The following is a 23,228-nucleotide window of genomic DNA, read 5'->3' on the forward strand; positions in this document are numbered from 1 at the left end:
GTTATGAATTTGGTATTTCCTTGCCAAATACCTGTGACGTCTAGTGAGAGCTACATCCCCTCTCACAGTCAGCACTGTGGCTGGTGTCAGCCTGACCCATATGGCATCACTCTGGTTGGGAGGTGAAACTAGCAAACATCAGTCCGATTGGGAAATTCTAGAATTTCCTTATTGCGATTTTCTCCCTTGGGTAGAGGCAGGCTCCCTATAGACTCATGTTTTTAGCTCTTCTCACTTCACTCTGGTCTCAACAGTATCTACCCAGGTCTGATCCAGTTCCCATTACAGTCAATGGAATGACTCCCATTGACTTGAACAGAAGCTGGATGACAGTCTTGAACAGAACCAGCTAGATTCATCCCTGACAACTCCTTCAAAGGCAGCATAAGTAGATTTACACCAGGGATAAATTAGTCTCAAGTCTCCAGGTTTATGGTTTTTCCCTGTATTATAATGATGCCCCAGTATTTCTAGCACTGTGATCCCTCACCCAGTTCTTTCAGTTGGCATGTTGAGACAGCAGGAATATGATCTCATTAAAAGAGCTCCAGCCACCCACATTGCATTAATACTGCCAGTTACTGAGAACTTATGTTTTCAATAAAGTGCTTTTCAAAACTTGGAGGTTTTGCTTTGTGTCATTTTTCAGGTGCATTTCCCCACTCTCTCTGTGGAAGTTTATCAGCCCCTTTTCCCAGGATCAGATTTTGTTACTAGAACAGTCTTGCAAGGTGTTGTGTGACCACAGCTCCCATCAGGCCCTTTGTCCTCTCCAGATTGGACACACATTTTGTAGTTCTAAAGCCCAGAGTTTTCTTTCAAAGTACAATATAGAGTTCTTTGTCAAGACATGCATAGACTGGTACAATGTTATTCCTACAGAGTGGTGGTTTTCAGCCTGTTGTCTGCAGACCTCTCGGGGTCCACAAACTATGTCTCAGGGGTCTGTGAAAGGTTGTTGTTACCATAGTGGTTTTCAGCTTGTGATCCATGGACCCTTGGGAGACATACTTTGCAGACCAAGATTGCCCACGGGGTCTGCATCTCCATTAGAAAATTTTAGGGGTCCACAAATTAAAAAAGGTTGAAAAATCACTGCTATACAGTCTCCCTTGGACAACTTCTTCATAAGTTTAATTAAAGCATCCTGAGTTTTCAATAGAGTTTGCACTGCACTGGACACAGCCAATCAGCACACATCGCTTCCTTAATTTTCTGTGACTTCCTTCAAGTAAAGGCTGATGCTTTTCAGTTGATCACAACCTTCAGGAGATGAATTAGAACAGAAAAGCCCCTGCCAGAGTAATTTGACATGCTTTCAAATAAGGACCTGAATCAGCTGCCTGAATACACTGATGAGTTAACTTATGGGCACCGCAGTGGCAATTTGTTTGCATGACATTTGCCCTTGAATGTCCAGTAACATCCTCTACACTGGTTATTCCTTTACCTCCATCACTCCTAGGGCTATAACTTATGACATATGAAACTAAATTCATTCCTTTTGTAAGTGGGTGCTACACCATATAAGCAGATGGTCTTGCACCCACTTACAGTATATGGCCAGTTACATTTTTATGTATGAAGAACTCCTATTAAGCTTCAGTAATGGCCTAACCTGTTCCAGGGAGAGAGTCAGAGGTCTGGTCTACACTAATGAGGTAAGTCGACTTAAGTTACACTAGTAACGGTATGTGAGATTTGTAACTTAAGTCGAAATAGCTTATAGCTACTTACAGCGGTGTCTACACCACGCTATATCAATGGGAGATGCTCTCCCATCAGCCTGTCACGTCTTCACCAGACCCACTAAATCGATGCCTGCTGGATCAATTGCAGCAGCACCAATTTAGCCCATAGCAATAAGAGATGGAAATGACTTATTAGGTCATTTGATCTATCCTCCTGCTAAGGCAACATTTTTCCCCAAACTACCTTTGTAGAATCAGGGAAAAATAAAGGTGATTTCAACACTCCTCTCTGGGACATATTTTTAAAATTGAACTCAACCTAAACTCTAAGTTTGTACTCTCAAATTTTTGGCCACACAATTTTGTGCACACATTTTTGTAAAACTTGGATCTGCATAAGGAGATTGGGCCATTTCAAATCACATACCTCAGCTTTGTGACATGCATAAAACTAATGAAGACTTGAACTAAATGCCAGTGGGACAATCTGCTATGCACAAATTGAAAGTTTACTTTATTTCCATATACCTATGATTTCACCTGCAAGAATGTTAACAACAGGATTTATTAACCAATGGCTCCAGCATATTATCCATAGACAGAAGCATCCCATTGAAAGCCAGCCCCATGCCATTTAACATTAGGTACTTTACTTCAGAAAGAACCTCCATTACATTTTCACTTTTGTGCATGGGAATTTAGTCTTTTAGCAGCCCAATAAACAGTTTGGAGAGCAACAATGATGGCACTTCATTTTGGAAATGACCTTTTATACTGATTAGAAATTGGTAGGTTTAGTTTTCAGCTGCTGACAGCTGCTGACCCTGCCTGGCTTTCGGAACACTAGCTTGGAAATCACCAGAAATGGCAGAGATGAAGGCATAGCTGCTCCTTGAGTTTTCGATAGTGTACTTCTCATTTAATTTTCATCTGCTTTGAAATGCATCCAAGAACGATCACTGGGGCTGGGCATCTGTGTTCTGCAGTAATTACAGACATTTCTTTGTGGTTTGTTTAATGTAAGTCTGACTGAAAAATGGAAGATCTGGATGTGGTCTGAGGAGTAGTCCCAACACCAAACACATTAGTATTAATCAATATTATTACTAGGAACTTGATATATCTGCAGATATTTCTTGTCCTGGCTTAAACACAGAAGTAAATCCTGCCCGGCTAACAGTGATGATATTTACATTTACCAAGAAGCCATGCCAAACTGTCATTCTCAATGCAGCTCTAGATAGTGCTGACATAGCTAAGTCACAGCTCACAAAAGAAGGATGCAAAGCAGAATTTCAGAATACCATAGAAAATGTCTCACAGGCAGATATCCCCCAAAGGGGAATTTCATCACCTCCTCCCTAACAGGAAGAGAAACCCAGTGTAAAGTCATCACACGCTTCTTTAGTAACCTAGTAATCACCAACAAAATTAACTCAGCCATTCCCAATCTCTGGTGAAGGGAATGTTGCAAGGAACACAGTCTCTCTCTCTCACACACACACACACACCCCTTTAGGGAATTACTACATAGACAAACATTTTGGTCACACTTGTATAAAAGTTTACAGAAAACTTTGAAATACATCTTGTTCAAAACCAAGTTTAATCTTTTCTAGGAGAGGCCTCCTCCCACAGATCAACTAAGATCACTATCTATTTAGAATATTAATAGAAGCGAGGAAGTTGTTCACAAGGAATAGCAGGAAAGAAATGTTAGCGCTCACAAGAGATAGGTCTATAATTACACTATGGCTAAATTAAATATATATTAAAAAATTGGATACAAAACACTAAACAAGAAACCTCAAAGAGGAAAGCTACCTGCAATGCTTGTAATGATTTGAAGATTTGTGATATCAGCCTTAAGTCACATATTTAATTTTAACCTTTAAGAACAGATTCACTACTACACTAGAGCATTGGAAAGCAGGCAGAGCATACTGACCTGTTAAGCGGGGTTGAGTTACTTTGCATCTCCAAAGAAGGAGAAAGTATCTGACGCGTACTGAACATAAGAACATAAGAAAAGCCGTACCGGGTCAGACCAAAGGTCCATCTAGCCCAGTATCTGTCTACTGACAGTGGCCAATGCCAGGTGCCCCTGAGGGAGTGAACCTAACAGGCAATGATCAAGTGATCTCTCTCCTGCCATCCATCTCCATCCTCTGACGAACAGAGGCTAGGGACACCATTCTTACCCATCCTGGCTAATAGCCATTTATGGACTTAGCCACCATGAATTTATCCAGTCCCCTTTTAAACATTGTTATAGTCCTAGCCTTCACAACCTCCTCAGGTAAGGAGTTCCACAAGTTGACTGTGCGCTGCGTGAAGAAGAACTTCCTTTTATTTGTTTTAAACCTGCTGCCTATTAATTTCATTTGGTGACCCCTAGTTCTTGTATTATGGGAATAAGTAAATAACTTTTCCTTATCCACTTTCTCAACATCACTCATGATTTTATATACCTCTATTATGTCCCCCCTTAGTCTTCTCTTTTCCAAACTGAAGAGTCCTAGCCTCTTTAATCTTTCCTCATATGGGACCCTCTCTAAACCCCTAATCATTTTAGTTGCTCTTTTCTGAACCTTTTCTAGTGCTAGAATATCATTTTTGAGGTGAGGAGACCACATCTGTACACAGTATTCGAGATGTGGGCGTACCATGGATTTATATAAGGGCAATAATATATTCTCAGTCTTATTCTCTATCCCCTTTTTAATTATTCCTAACATCCTGTTTGCTTTTTTGACCGCCTCTGCACACTGCGTGGACATCTTCAGAGAACTATCCACGATAACTCCAAGATCTTTTCCTGACTCGTTGTAGCTAAATTAGCCCCCATCATGTTGTATGTATAGTTGGGGTTATTTTTTCCAATGTGCATTACTTTACATTTATCCACATTAAATTTCATTTGCCATTTTGTTGCCCAATCACTTAGTTTTGTGAGATCTTTTTGAAGTTCTTCACAATCTGCTTTGGTCTTAACTATCTTGAGTAGTTTAGTATCATCTGCAAACTTTGCCACCTCACTGTTTACCCCTTTCTCCAGATCATTTATGAATAAATTGAATAGGATTGGTCCTAGGATTGACCCTTGGGGAACACCACTAGTTACCCCTCTCCATTCTGAGAATTTACCATTAATTCCTACCCTTTGTTCCCTGTCCTTTAACCAGTTCTCAATCCATGAAAGGACCTTTCCTTTTATCCCATGACAGCTTAATTTACGTAAGAGCCTTTGGTGAGGGACCTTGTCAAAGGCTTTCTGGAAATCTAAGTACACTATGTCCAACGGATCCCCCTTGTCCACATGTTTGTTGACCCCTTCAAAGAACTCTAATAGATTAGTAAGACACGATTTCCCTTTACAGAAACCATGTTGACTATTGCTCAAGAGTTTATGTTTTTCTATGTGTCTGACAATTTTATTCTTTACTATTGTTTCAACTAATTTGCCCGGTACCGACGTTAGACTGTAATTGCCAGGATCACCCCTAGAGCCCTTTTTAAATATTGGCGTTACATTAGCTAACTTCCAGTCACTGGGTACCAAAGCCGATTTAAAGGACAGGTTACAAACCTTGGTTAATAGTTCCGCAACTTCACATTTGAGTTCTTTCAGAACTCTTGGGTGAATGCCATCTGGTCCCGGTGACTTGTTAATGTTGAGTTTATCAATTAATTCCAAAACCTCCTCTAGTGACACTTCAATCTGTGACAGTTCCTCAGATTTGTCACCTACAAAAGCCAGCTCAGGTTTGGGAATCTCCCTAACATCCTCAGCCGTGAAGACTGAAGCAAAGAATCCATTTAGTTTCTCCGCAATGACTTTATCATCTTTAAAAGCATCCAGACTAACACGGCTACCCCTCTGATACTTTATCATCTTTAAGCGCTCCTTTTGTATTTTCATCGTCAAGGGGCCCCACTGGTTGTTTAGCAGGCTTCCTGCTTCTGATGTACTTAAAAAACATTTTGTTATTACCTTTGGAGTTTTTGGCTAGCTGTTCTTCAAACTCCTCTTTGGCTTTTCTTATTACACTCTTGCACTTAAGTTGGCAGTGCTTGTGCTCCTTTCTATTTGCCTCACTGGGATTTGACTTCCACTTTTTAAAGGAAGTCTTTTTATCTCTCACTGCTTCTTTTACATGGTTGTTAAGCCACGGTGGCTCTTTTTTAGTTCTTTTACTGTTTTTCTTAATTTGGGGTATACATTGATGTTGGGCCTCTATTATGATGTCTTTAAAAAGGGCCCACGCAACTTGCAGGGATTTCACTTTAGTCACTGTACCTTTTAACTTTTGTCTAACTAACCCCCTCATTTTTGTATAGTTCCTCCTTTTGAAATTAAAGGCCACAGTGTTGGGCAGTTGAGATGTTCTTCCCACCACAGGGATGTTGAATGCTATTGTATTATGGTCACTATTTCCAAGCGGTCCTGCTATAGTTACCTCTTGGACCAGCTCCTGCGCTCCACTCAGGATTAAATCTAGAGTCGCCTCTCCCCTTGTGGGTTCCCGTACCAGCTGCTCCATGAAGCAGTCATTTAAAGTATCGAGAAATTTTATCTCTGCATTTCGTCCTGAAGTGAAATGTTCCCAGTCAATATGGGGATAATTGAAATCCCCCACTATTATTGGGTTCTTAATTTTGATGCCTCTCTAATTTCCCTTACTGGCAAATCTAGCTCTTAGTCTGCAATGGACTTACTGATTTGGGTTGTGTTAGTGAGCCTGGCCCTATCTAAAAGGGGCTGGGGAAGCCCAGTCATTGGGCCCCAATGTCTATGTTTTAAGGGTTCTTGCTGTACTCCATCCAGCTCATTTCCCCTGGCAGTGCTGCCCTGATATGCACTGGAGTCACTGCAGTTGTGCCACAGGAAGCATTTCGAGCCCCACACAGCATGCAACTACAGAATCTAAAGCACAGTGACAGGGAAACTGGACCCATTCTCAACACATTTCCCTCATGCTACTGACTTATTACAACCCATAGAATTGTTGCTTGCAAATTACTGTAGAGGAAGGGTGGTGACTGGTTATGTTACCTCTGGTATCACAATGTCCCACTAAGTGTTACCTGAGCGGTTGACTTAATAGTGTTTGTGGCATATAATCATAACAATTAGGTTATTAATAATTATTATTTTATCTAACTGCAACCTAATTTATTCAAATATAGTCCGCACACAAAATTTCTGTTAATTTTAACCAAATGAACAGTTCAAAGAGTCTGTGTTATTTCGTTACTAAGGTCTTCTGGGACAAAGAAAAGACTGATAAAGATAGTAAGTTTCTTAAAAGGACCCAGGTTTTATAATCCTCAGAAATTTAGTTCTGTACACAAAGAGAGTGTGTGTGTGTGTGTGTTAAGTTTCAAAAATACAGTGCATCTTCCCCACCTTGCCTCAAGTGCAAAATTGAACTCCAGTCTTAACTATGAAGTCATGACCAGTGCCTCCATAATACTGAATAAAAAGCACTTACATCAAATATGCATGTTTAGGTATTTCAACTTCACAACCATGAAAAACGCATCACAGACCATGAAATCTGGTCTCCCTCCATGAAATCTGGTCTTTTGTGTGCTTTAACCCTCTACTATATAGATTTCACATGGGAGACCTGCGTTTCTCAAATTGGGGGTCCTGACCCAAAAGGGAGTTGCAGGGGGATCACAAGGTTATTTTAGGGGGGGGTCGCAGTATTGCCACCCTCACTTCTATGCTGCCTTCAGAGCTGGGCGGCCGGCAAGCAGTGGCTGTTGGCCAGGTGCCCAGCTCTGAAGGCAGCGCCCCCCCAACAGCAGCAGCACAGAAGTAAGGTGGCAATACCATACCATGCCTTTACGTCTGCACTGCTGCCTTCAGAGCTGGGGGGGAGGGGGCAGAGAGTGGCAGCTTCTGACTGAGGGCACAGCTCTGCAGGCAGCAATGCAGAAGTAAGGATGGCAATACCATACCATACCATGCCATCCTTCCTTCTGCGCTGCTGCTGGCAGCGGTTCTGCCTTTAGAGCCTCAATTAAGTCATTTAGGTGCCAAAAGTAGGGCAGCCAAAAAATTAAGAGTCAGAAAATTAGCGAATGCCTTTGAGAATAGTAGCTCTGCTCTCTGACTTCTGTTTCCCCTAAGTCTAATACGAGCCTCATGATCTGTAAGCGTACAACTCACCAGTCAGCACACCCTGTGGGGGCGGGCATGGCATATGCGGAGCTCCTCCCTTAGCACTTCCTGACGAACAGCTGTGCTGGCCCAGCGGTATTGCTTGTTGTGACCTGGCTGAAGGGCTGAGTCGCAGAGTCCCTCATGTACTGGGTATATTACTGGGGTACCAGTAGTCCTACAAATAATAGTCTGTCAACTTCACATGGAACCATCAGTCCAAGTCTGGACTCATTAGTTCTTACCCCTGTATTACAGTGGTGGTGGGGGGGAGGGGTTACAGTAGTCCTTACTCCTTGTCAGCAGGGGTTTCTGCTCCTCCTTCCTCAGCAGTCTGGTAGAGGCACTCAGGCCTCCTTCTCTACTGGGTTCCAGGCCACAGACCCTTGAACAGGCAGACAAGGCCCAACTGCACCAGGGCTGCCCCCTCAGACCACTTCCTTGCTCTACCTTGGGCTTTTGCCTCAGTCTCTTCATGGGTTCTCAGCATGTCAGTTCCAAACATACCTTCCTTTAGAGAGGCTCCATCTCCCAGCTATCCCACTCAGCTCAGGCTTCTCCCACTGAGCAAGAACCAACGATCTACTCTCCTTCCTGAGTAGGGCCTAATTGAGCCAGGCTCAGGCCTTTTCACTCCTTCCTCCAGGCTTAACACCTACTGCAGGCTGATTGCACCCACAGGCCCTCATTAACCCCTTCTGGCCCAGTGTGGGGTTAGTACACACCCATCACAGATCCCCTGTCTATCTCAGCAGGGTGTTGTGGGGAGTAATTAGTTAATGACTGTGTAGCTCTATGAAGATGCACAGCACTATTTTATTTTTAATTAGTTTGCAAAGTACTTTGAGTTCCTTTGATGAGAGGCTCTAAACAAACACCATAGATAATCAGGTTATGAATTAAACATAGGAGAGGGTGGGCTGAGGAGGTAAGGCCTAGCTGGCACAGGGAGAAATTCTACTGCCTTTCTTTCAGGCACACAGAATGTGTATGGTCGGGTAAGACAAAGAGAAAATGGAACAGCGCTCTGAATGATACTTATAAATTATATTGAAACAGAAAATTTAAACATGCTGAAGCAAGCATATGCCTCGGGCATGCTGAAAACCATGCACATGCTGTCTGAGAGACACAGAGGCTTGTTCTGAAATTCTGGGGCCTATCATCATCTGGTGTAAATGATCATAGTTCCACAATGCAACTATGACAATTTACACCACCAGGGGGCCTGTTCTGTTTGTTTGGGGCAGACTCTAGCCCTGTCTCTTCTCTCCCCAACCTCCACATCCCTAGGGCATACAAGGGCATGCAGGCAAAGGGAAGACAGGCTATAGGGAGCCCACACAGCAGTAGGCAGATCCAGTAAGGGCAGCCTATTTTCACGAGTAACAGTTGCTGGAGGAGAGCATCTAAATCTCTTTCAGATTAAGCAGCCACCTAGGCCCCGATCCTCCTCTCGTTTCAAATCAATGACAAAGCCCCATTCGGCAGGTCTAGGCCCCTAGTTCATAAGTGGGGAATAGGGTTGCCAATTTTGGTTGAATGTATTCCTGGATGTATTCACATCACATAATCTTTCATTAAAGATTTATTTTTAAATTCCTGGAGACTCCAGGACAATCCTTGAGGGTTGGCAACCCTAGTAAGGGGGAGCTAAGCAAACTGCATGAAGGTTCATGTTTATCAGGATTTCACGAGCTCAGAATGATGTGGATCATACAAGGAATATTTTCTCTGGGAATTCTGCCCACTTTGATCTACAGCACAGTGAGGCCCAAGTCTTTGTAACAGAGTTTTGTTTTAATCAGTCCTCTCCCTACTAATGCAAAATGGCTGAAAAGCGAAAGAAATAGGAAGCAGAAATGTTTAAAAATCAGCAAGAAATGTTGATGTAAAACAGAAGTGCAGCTACAGGAGCATGAAGTATGTCTTTTAATTATAAAATGCAGGTATCTTGACATACATTAAGTTAATCATCTAACTGGCATAGTGCTGCCACACCACGATTTATCCAGTGTTTCTGGGGCTGGTCTGAAGGGAGCTCTATTGGGAGAACATAGTTAGTTGAATGGCCTGTAGTGGACAAGGTACCTCTTCTTGCACTTGTCTTGTAAACAGGGCATGAGTAAATGTTCTCATGCAGAAATGCTGAACTTTCTCCAGGTTTCAGCCAAATTACAGGCATAGAATCATAAAGGATTTTTGGAAGTGATTCTCCAATCTGCATGGTTTCTCTGTCCCAACGGGCACCTTCTAAAAACAGTCCTTTCACATATGCCCCATCTTCTGGCATTTCCTCCATGCTGTGTTCCTGTCTTGTCACCTGGAATGATTAAATAATTGGCTTTGGTCTCCTTTTATATCCAGAATATATTTACTCGTGGAATCATAATATCTGTAGTGCTCAGATAGCTGATTAAGGGCCTGATCCAAAGCCCAATGAAGTCAATGGGAGATTTTCTTTGACATCAATGGATTTAGGATCAAGCCCTACATGCTTCTTTGGTGTCTCCGTCCTGCAATTCTTAAGGAGACTCAATCTATCTTTTGTTCATACTACTGGCAAATATGCCAAAAAATCATATGTATTATTGAGTTCACCATCATTTTAGTGGCATTTGTATAGTTGTATGCACAGGGGGTGAACTTCACCTTTGTATAGAGGACTGCACACTAGTTAAATGCCACTTAAGCCCTCAGAATAGGATTTAAGTGGTGCATAGGTCTTGTGCTGGCTCTCTGCAGAGGGATGAATTTTACTCAGAGACCTTATGATAAGAATGAATTAATTGAACAAAAAGATGCCTTGGTGATCACACAATTAAGATACCAAAGGAAAATTAACAAAATATAAAAGAAGAAATTAATGGCACTTAACCCGAACGGGGCCCAGGCTAAATACTCCTGCAACAAAAGTAGGGAGGCACACAACAAAAAAAAAACAGTATGCTCAATTATGTGCATCCTCTGCTACTAAAGGGAGTTCCTTCAACCACTCGTGGCTACTTTCCTCATAGGGAAGCAATTGTAATAAATCCCCCTTGCCGCACACAAGATATATGACTGATAGATACATCTTCTCATTTGTGCTTCTCTTGGTTTGTTTTCAGAGCATTCACTAAGATGGTTTTTAAGACCATTTTTCTAGCATGTGGCAAGTCTCATAAACACAGGCATTGATCGTGTACCATTGCAGTCAAGGGGAGCTCTGCCAACTGACTTCAGTGAGCATAGTAGGATCAAAACCATGGAGAATCCACAACAATACTTCTAAAGATAATGTATTTTTCTATGCCCTAGTGTTTCACAGTCTGCTCATTATGGTATATAAGTGTTTAATGGTCTTAGCCTCATTATTAAGGGGGTAGAGATAGCTCAGTGGTTTGCACATTAGCCTGTTAAACCCAGGATTATGAGTTCAATCCTCAAAGGGCCCACTTAGTGATCTGGGGCAAAATCAGCAGTTGGTCCTGCTAGTGAAGGCAGGGGGCTGGACTCAATGACCTTTCAGCATCTCTTCCAGTTCTATGAGATAGGTATATCTCTTTCTGTGCAAATCACTGACTTAAACTATTACCAGTTTATCTCTCCAAGATCCTGTTTTTTCCATTCAGCATTCATTCTTCCCACTAGTTCTCTAATATTTTTCAGACCAGTGTCCCCTAGCCAAGGGATCAATTAAGTAGAAAAATAACCTCTGGCACTTCTAGCCTCTAAAAGCTCTATAGGGACCCCGGCCTCTGCAGCCTCAGAATCAATTTCTGATTGTTCAAGAAAAGCATCCCCTCTTCAACAAGGACCCAGTTCTGCAGCATTCCACATCAGTTTCCAACTCCCCAGACAAAAGTCTCCTACTCCAGCCAGTATGGTCACAGAGTTGATGATGACAGCAGTAAGAATGGGGCCCTCAGGCTGTAAGCTCACCAGGGCTGAGATGCTGGGCCAGGAACAGCAGCACAGGAGCCAGCAAACAGAACTGGAAACAGGGGAGTTTGAATAGGTGTTTGTAAGAGAAGTTTGGGGAAGGGAGGAGGGTTGTGCTGTAGATTTTTGGAGGGGGGGGGTCTTTTTTTCTTGAGAGGAGCTTAGGCAGGAAGGCTATGACAGCTACTGAGGCAGCAGTGGTAGTGACCCAAGGAATGGAAGAGACAATGAAGATGATTGGATGCAGAAGTTGCAGAATGTACATTATAGTGGAGCAGGTACATGAAAAGTGCTTTGTTTGAATGAAGTGCCACAGCTGATGGAAGAGAAGATCCAAGGTTTGGAGATGCAAGTAGAAACTAAGGTTGAGTTTCAAAGGGGATTCGAATGATGATGGAGGGAAGGTGAGAAGAGGCTCAAGGGAAAACTCAAGACTCGCAGACAAGTTATTTAAGTTAAGCGCCAATGTTGACACAAGAAAAAAAATGGATAACTGGCCATCAGCAAGTTTAGGCTTGAAATTAGACAAAGGTTTCCAAAAATCAGAGGAGTGAAGTTCTGGAACAGTCTTTCAAGGAGAGCAAAAAATCTAACTGGCTTCAAGACTGAGCTTGATAAATTTATGGAGGGGATGGTATGATGAGATTGCTACAATGATATGTGGTTCATCTGCAACTGCTAGTAGCAAAAATCCCCAATGGCTGGAGATGGGGCACTAGATGGGGAGGGCGCTGAGTTCCTACAGATAATTCTTTCCTAGGTGGTCTTGCTGACGTGCTCAGGGTTCAACCAATCACCATACTTGGGATTGGTAAGGAATTTTCCCCCAGGTCAGATTGGCTGAGACCCTTGGGTGTTTTTGCCATCTTCTAAAGCATGAGTCACATACCACTTGCTGGTTTAAACTAGAATAAATGGTGGATTCTCTGTAACTTGAAGTCTTTAAATCATGATTTGAGGACTTCAGTAACTCAAGACAGAGGTTATGGGTCTAATGCTGGAGGGGCTGGGTGAGGTTGTGGCCTGCAATGTGCCGGAAGTCAGACTAGATGATCACGATGGTCCCTTCTGGCCTTAAAGTCTATGAGTCTATGAGATTCCAATTTCTGTTACACTGGTATAAATCTAGAGTGACTCAGGTTCACACTGACACCCTAACATGTCCCCACTGTCTTGTCTGTAGAGTGCAGTTTGCTTTTGTTCTTTTCGTATAACACATGAAAATGGTTTGTATAAATGAAATTCCTCCACATATTTTTACCTCAAATTCAAATCCAATATGATCAATTGGGATGGTGTATTTTCTAGCATAGTTCTGTGAAACACCTGTTAAGAAGGACTGAGTAAAGTAGAATCCCGATATCCAAAATACGTTGGGTGGCCCTTCGTTGATCCACTCCTGAATATGAAAAAAAACAAACAATATATTTATTAGCAAAACCCAAAACATTTATTTCTTTAGATTGTAAAAACTCTTCAACCCTATCTTGCTGCTGAACACGATGTAAAACATTTCTCCTTACTGAAAAGTCTGAAGTAAAAAGCTGGGAACTGTACATTGTCACTACAGAGTAAGGGCCAGATTGTGAAGTCCTTACTCACACTTTTGAGCAGTTACTCACGTGGATAATTCCAAGAGGACTGTTCATGAGTAACTGCTTGTGAATGTGTGTAAGAAGTTCACAAACTGGCTCTATTTGGGAATTAAGTGACCCTAACTGAAGTCAATCCTCTCGTTCAGCTTTCACACGTTGGACCCTGAGATGGATCCAAACTAGTTTTAGTATACCTGGAAGAAGGCCAAACGTGTAAGAAGATCAGACACATAGCTGCCCAGGGGTTTCAGCGAAGGATAGGATTTGGCTGCCCACATTGGTGGTACTTTGCCTCCGAGCATGCTGTTGAAAACATCCTCAAGTTCAGACGACATCAACACTTGACCTTTGATAGCTTTGCCTAAATTGACAAGACTGCTCCGAACAACTTCTGTAAGCCTGCAGATAAAGGGGAGATTGCCATTTCGTTACTCACTAAACCTCTGGTCCAAAGCCAACTGAATTCTATGGACTGACTGCCATTGACTGAAAGCCCTGGAGAGTATTGAGAAATTTCTCACCGTATCTGTAAATACCAAAACCATTCTTTGGCTATTAACTTCTGGTAAAAACTTACAATAGACCAAGAAAATTAATTAACAATAGCTTTAAACTTTAGATACAAGTTGAAATATTGTCATATGCTGGGAATATGGGGGACTGAATGACTCAGAGGATTCGTAATAGGATATGTAGTCTTTCACCTCATCATCACTCATTCACATGTGGTCCAGGTTAGCAGTGACTAAATGTTGTTACTATCAGATAACTGACCATCAGGATTCAGGAAGTCATTTGCTGCAGCTTTCAAGTATTTTGAATCTGCTCTCAAATAGCTTTTGTAAATGAAGTTTATTACAAAATGCTTGCAATTGTCTAAAGCTTGTGACCTGGTGCTGATCATGAACACAAACATTTTAGCATCTTTCAGCTTTTGTAAAGTTAAAGAAAACAGGCTGCCCCACCTGTTGAATCTGATAAGTTCTTGCCTAAGAACCGTATTCATGGACTCCTCATAAAGCACTGGGTATTTCTTCATTACTGCTTCCAGGTTAAAGTCATTTGGTAATTTGGACAGGATGTCCCGTGCCAAATCTTCAACAGTTTCCTGAAATCAAGAATGTGCAGAGAATGGGGATTTTTTTCAAATGGCCTTTTTTTGTTATTGTTACTTTTTACAAAACAGATTTCCTCAAATATTATTGTTTTATATGCTTTTGCTTCAATGGATATTTATATAGCTATTTATAGATAATATACAAAGGCCCTGTTCCCCACATTATTGAGGAGCTATGAGCTGGCCTGACTGATCTGAGGGACTCTCGGCACAGAGCAGAAGAGTGTGTGAAAGGGGCTCCCTGGCTCCTCCATGATCATGGCCTGTGGAGCTGCAGAAGGGGGTGGGGAGTGGATTAAATGACTCATCTTTCCCACACTGGCCTTCTGTGGATTCCGGCCCTTGTATCTTCACCACAGGAGTCACCCAGCCTACTGCAGCCTTGAGACTGCAGCAACTCCTATGGAGCAGCCAAAGGGAAGCACAGCTGACAATCTGTATCCTAGCAGTTAGGAACCTTGAGTTTGTGTTGAGGGGAGGATGCGGGGAGAGGAAAGACCTGCTACAACATCTTGATTTCTGGGGGAAGGAGACCTTTGGCCCTAATGGGCCTATGTTGCCTGACTGACCGTCCTTGAGGTCACTTCCCAGAACCATGGGCTCTGTGCCCAGGGCAAGTCTGAGCAGAGATCCTGCTGAAGGAGATTTGACTAGTGCTGTGTGGCTGAGGAGCCCAGGTCAGAGCACAAACCTCCAGGATCAGTATTTGCTCAATGAAATTAAATTCCATATTTTGAAACTGCCTTGGAATCTGAATCCAGGAGCATAATCAATTGTATGTTTCAATTATCACTGTCACAGTTGCAGTCACAGTTGATTGAATCCATAAGGAGTCACTCAAACCCATTCCCGGCCCAGTAGTCATAGGTGGAGGTGGCTAACTCCTCTAAACTATAAGGGATGATGCACTAAGAATGCCTCTCTAAGATGCTTCCTTGACGGGATTGTTTGGATCCCCACTCCCCATTACCTGTGGGGACTTGCCACCTCCACCCACTTGTCTAGGCAGAGTCAAAAGCACTCCACTGAAAAGCTGGTTGGTCTCCTGATTATCTTTAGTGATGTCTGCATTCTCATGAAGCCCAAACACTTCCGGATGTGTTGCAATTGGTAAGCTTCTTAAGTAGTCAATGTAAGACTGCAAGGAAAACATGTAGTTACCAAAAATGTGTATTTAATAACATTTTTTATCCATCAGTAAGTACAACCCAGCTTTAATGGACCATAATGAAAATGTAATACACAGTTGGTCATGTTCAAACACATGAATTCCCAACTAAAAAATCATCGCTTTACATAATCCAAGCAGACAAACACAAAAGCTTTGAAGATTTCAGAAACTAATTCAGGACCTGATCTTGCAGTCCTCATATAAGTATTGAGTTTATCTAATTTTCTATACTAGCTAATAAACTCCCCAGCCTTACTCAGATTATGCTGTTGAAAGCAGGAGCCAGGTGCAATATTTTCAAATATCCAAAGAGCTAGACCTGGGCAAACCATGCTGTCATGGCAAAAAGGGCCTGCGGGGGGTGTAGAGTCCCCCTGCAGCCTGACTCTTCCCAGCTTTGCAGCACCATAATGGTCCCGAAGTAGAAAACCTGCACAAATGTGGTATCATTTTCACTCATAGGAAACTGAACATTGTAAGATCATCGCATCTCTCATCACGTTGCATCAGAACATTAAGTGCCGGTTCAAGACTGGTGAGTCTGTGCATACAGAGATACATTCTGACACTCTTTATGATCTTACATTTTTTTTGTTTCCTGTACACAGTAATACACAGCAATGTACTCTGAGAATATTATTCTTAAAAGTTCACATATAAACTCAATGACTTCTTAGAAGGAATTTCTGTCCTTTAGTTCCCTACCTGGTATGGTCCATGTGGTGGTATATAGTAGTCATCCCCAGGTGAAAGTTTATACTTCTCTTGTTCTATATCTTTATTATAGACTATGGAAAGAAGCGACAGGAGAAGACGCCTGTCTTTGTCGTCTGTTACTCTCCCACCATAGTTACATTCCCCTGGGAGATTAAACAGAAAACAAGGCTGAAAGATGGAATGGTTATTTATAAAGACGTAATAAAAATGGCTTACATTAAAGAATTCCTCTGGTAAGCTGAAAACCGTGACAGGAAAAAATGGTTACTTACCTTTGTAACTGTTGTTCTTCGAGATGTGTTGCTCATATCCATTCCAGTTAGGTGTGAGAAGACTTTACCCTAGCAACCCCAGTGGGTCATATATACCTCAACCCGACCACCCCGACCTCAGTTCCTTCTCGACAGTGGGGAAGGAGGGTGATATGAGCAACACATCTCGAAGAACAACAGTTACAAAGGTAAGTGATTGCTCATATCCATTCCAGTTAGGTGATTCCCAAGCCTTACCTAGGCGGTGGGGTCGGAGTGAGACATGGCGGTATGCAGGACCGCAGAGCCAAAGGCCGCTCTCGACTGTTGGACCAGGGCGGCATATCTCTTGTATAGGTACTTGCGCCAGAAAGGCAGCGGAGGACACCTGGGCCCTGGTAGAGTGGGCGGTGAGATGGCCCAAAGGGACATTAGCCAAATTATAGCAGGTGCGAATGCACTCTGTGAGCCACGAGGAGATTCGCTGCGACGAGACAGGAAGACCTTGCATCCGGTCAGCAATTGCCACAAACAGTTGCGGGGATTTGCAGAACGGTCTTGTCCGATCAACATAGAAAGCCAATGCTCTGCGAACATCGAGGGAGTGAAAGAAAACTGGCAGGAAGATATCCTGGTTATTGTGGAACGCGGACACTACCTTCGGGAGAAACGCCGGATGTGGACGTAGCTGCACCTTGTCCCTATGAAAAACGATGTACAGCGGGTCCACCATGAGCGCTTTGAGCTCAGAGACCCGCCTGGTGGATGTGATAGCCACGAGAAAAACCGTCTTCCATGAGAGGTACAGCAAGGACCAGGTGGCCAGCGGCTCAAAGGGCGGAGACATGAGCCTGTTGAGGACCAGATTGAGGTCCCAGGTGGGAGTCGGATGACGCACCTGGGGGTAGAGACGATCAAGGCCCTTTCTGAAGCGAGTAGTCAGCGGGTGAGAGAACAGCGTATATCCCCCCTCACCGGGGTGGAAAGCGGAGATGGCCGCTAAGTGCACTTTGATGGAGGACAGTGCAAGACCTTGCTGTTTCAGCGACCAGAGATAGTCAAGGACCATCAGCAAGTGAAGCGCTTCCACTTGGCCAGGTAGGTAGATCGAGTGGAAGGCTTTCTGCTGCTCAATAAAACGTGCTGCACGGGAGCAGAGCAGCGCAACTCCGTCTGGTCTAGCCACTGAGGAGCCACGCCGTGAGGTGGAGGGCCGGCAGGTCCGGGTGACGGAGAGTGCCGTGATCTTGTGTTATAAGATCTGGGTGAAGCGGCAGAGGAATTGGGCTGGTTACCGATAGACGGAGCAGCGTGGTGAACCAGTGTTGCCTGGGCCACGCTGGCGCAATTAAGATGAGACGTGCCTTGTTCAGCAGGACCTTGTGTATGAGGGGAAACGGAGGAAAGGCGTAGAACAGGTGACGAGTCCATGGAAGGAGAAACCCGTCCGACAGAGAGCCCGGTGCCAGGCCTTGAAAGGAGCAAAACTCCTGGCATTTGTGGTTCAATCGGGACGCAAACAAGTCTACATGGGGAAATCCCCACTGTTGGAAAATGGCATGAGCGATGTCTGCTCTCAGCGACCACTCGTGGCAGAGAAAGGACCTGCTCAGGTGATCCGCGATGGTGTTCTTGACGCCAGGAAGGAACGACGCCACCAGATGTATCGAGTGGGCTATGCAGAATTCCCACAGTAGCATCGCCTCATCGCAGAGGGGGGATGAGCGGGTCCCGCCTTGCTTGTTGATATAGTACATGGCCGTTGTGTTGTCCGTAAAGACCGAGACACAACGGCCGTCGCCCGCATGCCAGGCGCCTGACGTTGATGTGCATGTTCAATTCCTGCAGCGACCAAAGGCCTTGAGTCCGAAGATCGCCGAGATGGGCTCCCCATCCAAGGGACGAGGCATCCGTTGTCAGGGACAGGGAAGGTTGAGGAGCCTGGAATGGGACCCCCGCACATACGTGGGAAGGGGTCAGCCACCAATCCAGGGATTGAAGGACACCCGCTGGGATGGTGAGTAGGGTATCCAGAGGGTCCCTGTGTGGGCGGTATCTGGAGTGGAGCCACAGCTGAAGCGGGCAGAGGCGGAGCCTGGCAAACGGAGGTGCAAGCCGCCATGTGACCGAGGAGGCGGAGACAAGCACGGGCCGAGGTCATCCGAGAGGCCTGTAGGTCGCGGATTAGCTGCGTAAGGGCCTGGAACCAGAGCTGCGGAAGGAAGGCTCTGGCTAGAGAGGAGTCCAGGGTCGCGCCAATAAAATCCAACCTCTGAGTTGGAACTAAGGTAGACTTTTCTATGTTGAGAACTAGGCCCAGGCTCGTGAATAAGTTCCTGATCTCTGCGACCTGATGCTGGACCGTGGAGTCCCCTGATAAGCCAGTCGTCCAGGTAGGGAAAAATGGAGATGCCACGTCGACGGAGGTGGCCATGCACTTTGTGAACACCCTTGGGGCCGTGGAGAGGCGAAGGAGGACCGCAAACTGGAAGTGTAGGTGAGCGATTGTGAAGCGGAGAAAGCGTCTGTGCGGTGGGAAGATGGCGATATGAAAATAAGCGCCCTTCATATCGAGGGCGGCATACCAGTCTCCCGGATCCAAAGTAGGGATAATGATCGAGGATACCATGCGGAACTTCAACTTCAGCATGTATGCGTTGAGGTCGAGGTCGAGGATGGGTCGAAGGCCTCCTTTGGACTTGGGAATCAAAAATAACGGGAATAAAAGAACCTTCTCGACCGCTCCGATGGCTAGGAGCGAGTGCCTCTTGTAAGAGGAGTTGAGAGGGGTCCCTGAAGAGGACCGGGAAGGAGGGTGGGAAGGTGGAGGTGAAACGAATTGGAGTTGGTAACCACATTCCACAGTGCGCAGGACCCAGGCATCGGTGGTCAGCCGAGCCCACGCTGGGAGGAAATAGGAGGCGGTTGGAAAAGGGTAGGAGGGATCTGGAGAGATCCGGTATGTCACCCCGGCGCATCTTCAAAAGGATGGTTTAGGACCCGATGGCTTAGAAGGGTTCGCCCTTGGGACGGTTGGTTGCCAGGCCGACCAGAGTCTTGCCTGGCATATAGTAAGGGCGGTTAAACTGGGGACGGACGCCTCTGGGTAGCCGGGGTATGCATCCCCAAAGTACGGATGATAACCCTGTTGTACTTTAGATTTTGAAGCTTGGAGTCCGTCTTTTCTGAGAAGAGCTCCTTCGAATCAAAAGGAAGGTCCTGAATGGTGTATTGAACTTCAGGAGGAAGCGTCGAACTCTGGAGCCAAGAGATCCGGCGCATGGTAACACCCGAGGCTACAGTACGTGCTGCCGAGTCAGCCGCGTCTAAGGAGGCCTGTAACGAGGTGTGTGCTACCTTTTTACCTTCCTCTACGAAGGCTGCAAACTCTTGTCGGGAATCCTGAGGCAGGAGCTCTTTGTATTTCTCTACCTCAGCCCAAGTGTCATGGCCGTAACGGCTTAGCAAGGCCTGCTGGTTAGCCACAAGGATCTGTAGGGCACCGGCAGAGTAGACCTTGCGACCAAGCAAGTCCATGCGCTTGGCCTCCTTCGACTTAGGAGCCGGGCCTTGCTGGCCGTGCCGCTGTTTGTCGTTGACAGACTGCACCACCAAGGACGAGGGGGCAGGGTGCACATACAAATGCTCGTATCCCCTGGAAGGGACCATGTATCTCCTCGGGCTGTAGTCTGCCATAAGGTATCAGCGTTCACCTGGATAGTCCTTATGAAGGGAGAGCTATGCGGGTTGGACAAAATGGTCACTATCGGATCACTCATTTCCGATACCTCCTCAGCCTGCAGATCCATTCGCAGTGCCACCCTGCGAAGGTGCTCTTGGTGCGCCCGTAAGTCAATTGGCGGGGGACCTGCTGATGACAAGCCTGCCACCGCCTCATCCGGGGGAGAGGAGGAGGAAGAAGTGCCGGGCAGGATGGCGTCTTGGTCAGCATCCGGCCCCTGTGAAGGTTCCTGCCCCAGAGGTTCCTGGGCAGGCTGATTCCCTTCCTCCGCACCGGATGGTACCTCAGTGTCAACTGGGGGGCGGCTTATAGTAGCCTCTGGGATGCGTGACTCGTGCGGTACGGTATGCATAGGAGGCACAGGAGGACCTTGGCTTTGGTGGTAGGCCCAAGGGGTCCAATAACCCCAGTGATTTGGGTCCTGGTCTGCGGGATGGGACTGCCGGAAAACTCCTGAAGGGACCTGAGAGTCGTGGTCATCGACATAATAGCTGTCGGCGTGCGAAGAGGCCGAGGCGTGTCAAGAGGGCCAAGGTGGAGCAGATAAGCCTTGCGCCGAAGTGCCCACGGATCTCATTTCCCGCCTTTGTGGTGAATGGTGCCGGGAGGCATCTCGATATCGAGAGCAGGAGCGAGAATGGGACCTGCGACCGGCGCGGTGCCTGGAGGTCGACTGGGATCTCCATGATCAGTGCCGGGAGCGACTGCCATATCGTACCGAGCTTGATCGGTGCCGTCGGAGAGCGAGAGAATGACCGGTGCCGCGAGTCTGATCGGTCCCATGTGGTTGAGCGGTGCCGGGACTGCGAGCGGCGGTGCGATTGGCGCCCAGATCGGGATCGGCGCTGAGAGCGGGAGCGGCGTCGAGAGTGGGAACGGGTTCGGTGCCGGTCAGAGTCGGTGCCAGCAGGTGGCTTAAACATGGACGGCTTGCCCATGTTCTGTCATCGTGATGAGGTCACGTGGGTCTCCGGAGTCGATGGCAGTGGCATCTCTAGAGGTTACAGGTGCTGGGCTCGACGGCCTCTCAGGGGCCGGAGTCGCGGTGCTGGCAGAAGCATCTGCGGCAGAGGAACCGTGCGCAGGTTTCGTGCCGGGCGGTCGGACGGGCGCACTCTGGTGCGCAGTGCCATGGAGGCATCGGCCTTTCTTGGGCGGTTTCGTGCCGATGGCGCTGGACAGCGGCGGTGCCGGAGGGGTTAAGGCTGCCTCCATTAGGAGCTGTTTAAGCCTAATGTCTCTTTCCCTCTTAGTGCGAGGCTTGAAAGCCTTGCAAATTGGGCACTTAGTAGATAAGTGCGACTCTCCCAAACGCTTCAAACAGGAGCTATGAGGATCTCCTGTAGCCAGCTAACCCGAACCCGCTAACTATCTAACACTAAACTGATTTTAAACTATCAAAAACAAGAAAACCTAAGCTAAGGCCTGGTCTACACTAGGACTTTAATTCGAATTTATCAGCGCAACCGTCCACACCAGGAAGCCATTTAATTCAACTAGAGGGCTCTTTAGTTCGAATTTGGTCTCCACCCCGCAGGTGGAGTAACGCTGGCTTGGTGTGGATGCTAATCGAACTTAGCAGCTCGGGAGCTATCCCACAGTGCACCACTCTGTTGACGCTCTGGACAGCAGTCCGAGCTTGGATTCTCTGGCCAGCCACACAGGAAATGACCTTTGAATTCATTTTCCTGTCTGGGCGGTTTGAATCTGACGTTCTGGTTGCACATCGGGCGAGCTCCGCAGCACCTGCAACGATGCAGAGCTCTCCAGCAGAGGAGTCCGGGCAATCCCAGAATAGAAAGAGGTCCCCAGCATGGACTGACCGGGAAGTCCAGGATCTGATCGCTGTGTGGGGCGAGGAGTCTGTGCTCTGCGCTCCAACAAGCGCCTTGAGAAGGTCTCTAAAGCCATGAAAGAGAAAGGATACAGCCGGGATGCGATGCAGTGCCGCGTGAAAGTGAAGGACCTAAGACAAGGGTATCAAAAGTCAGCCCAGACATGCCGCTTCTACGAGGCACTGCATGCCATTCTAGGTGGGTCTGCCACCAGTGCCCCACCAGTGACGGTGGACTCCGAGGACGGAATAGTGTGACAGTTCCTCCTCCCTGTTCGCCGATGGGGAAGATGAGGAAGGGTCTTTTGAGGACGGGCGCGGCGACATCGAACCCACTCCCGCTTTCCTGACAGCCAGGATCTCTTCATCACCCTCACAGAGATCCGGACTCGGAATCAGGGAAGGATCAGGCGGTAAGTGCTACAAACAGGGAAACATTTATTTTTTTAAGAAACAGGGATATATATAAAAAATAGAAATACTATATAAAAATTTTTAAATATGAAACTATACAAACAGCAGGTCTACACATATAGGAATGGAGCAATAGTCCTCTGGGGATAGTTCAAAAGCTCTCAGAGAGCAGCTGGAAAAGCCTCAGCAAGAGGTTTCTTGGGAGAGGTGCTTTATTGGGTGCTCCGTTGAAGCACACTCTTCCGCGCCATGCCATCCTCAGGTACAGGGGGACCATCGCCTCTACGAGCATGGCAGCGTAGGGTCCTGGTCTGTGCAGGGCTTCTGTTAACATCCGCTCTCTCTGTGTGCGCCTGACACGCCTCAGGGTGATGTCGTTGTGGAAGTGCTGCATCTAATTAGTGGAATTAGTGTACTGTTACTATTGTGCATGGTAGACTTTTACTTTGCATAAGAATGAAACAGAGTTTTACTTTGCATAAGAATGACCCTCGCTTAACAGAGTTTTACTTTGCATAAGAATGACCTCGCTTAACAGCCACTTGTGGCAGGCCTCAGAGGAAAAGCATACAGGGTCTTTCCCGTTCACTGGCGGGAGAT

The 23,228-nt window shown here is 46.0% G+C and overlaps 1 protein-coding gene across 4 annotated transcripts in view; it reads right to left on the reverse strand.

The window, feature by feature from the left end:
* Positions 1–9,780: 9,780 nt before the first annotated feature.
* The window catches only part of DNAH3 (dynein axonemal heavy chain 3), a 112,444-nt gene continuing 98,996 nt past the window's right edge, over positions 9,781–23,228 (reverse strand). For all 4 annotated transcript variants that reach the window (XM_039492965.1, XM_039492968.1, XM_039492964.1 and 1 more), the window contains 6 exons: positions 16,376–16,530; positions 15,470–15,637; positions 14,348–14,490; positions 13,577–13,781; positions 13,049–13,186; positions 9,781–10,186 (listed from right to left, as the gene is read on the reverse strand). In XM_039492965.1, the coding sequence (XP_039348899.1) occupies positions 9,833–10,186; positions 13,049–13,186; positions 13,577–13,781; positions 14,348–14,490; positions 15,470–15,637; positions 16,376–16,530 (1,163 nt within the window). In that variant the 3' untranslated portion in view covers positions 9,781–9,832. The remainder of the gene's footprint in view (positions 10,187–13,048; positions 13,187–13,576; positions 13,782–14,347; positions 14,491–15,469; positions 15,638–16,375; positions 16,531–23,228) is intronic.

Source organism: Mauremys reevesii, linkage group 10, assembly GCF_016161935.1.
Source record: "Mauremys reevesii isolate NIE-2019 linkage group 10, ASM1616193v1, whole genome shotgun sequence".
NCBI lineage: Eukaryota > Metazoa > Chordata > Testudines > Geoemydidae > Mauremys > Mauremys reevesii.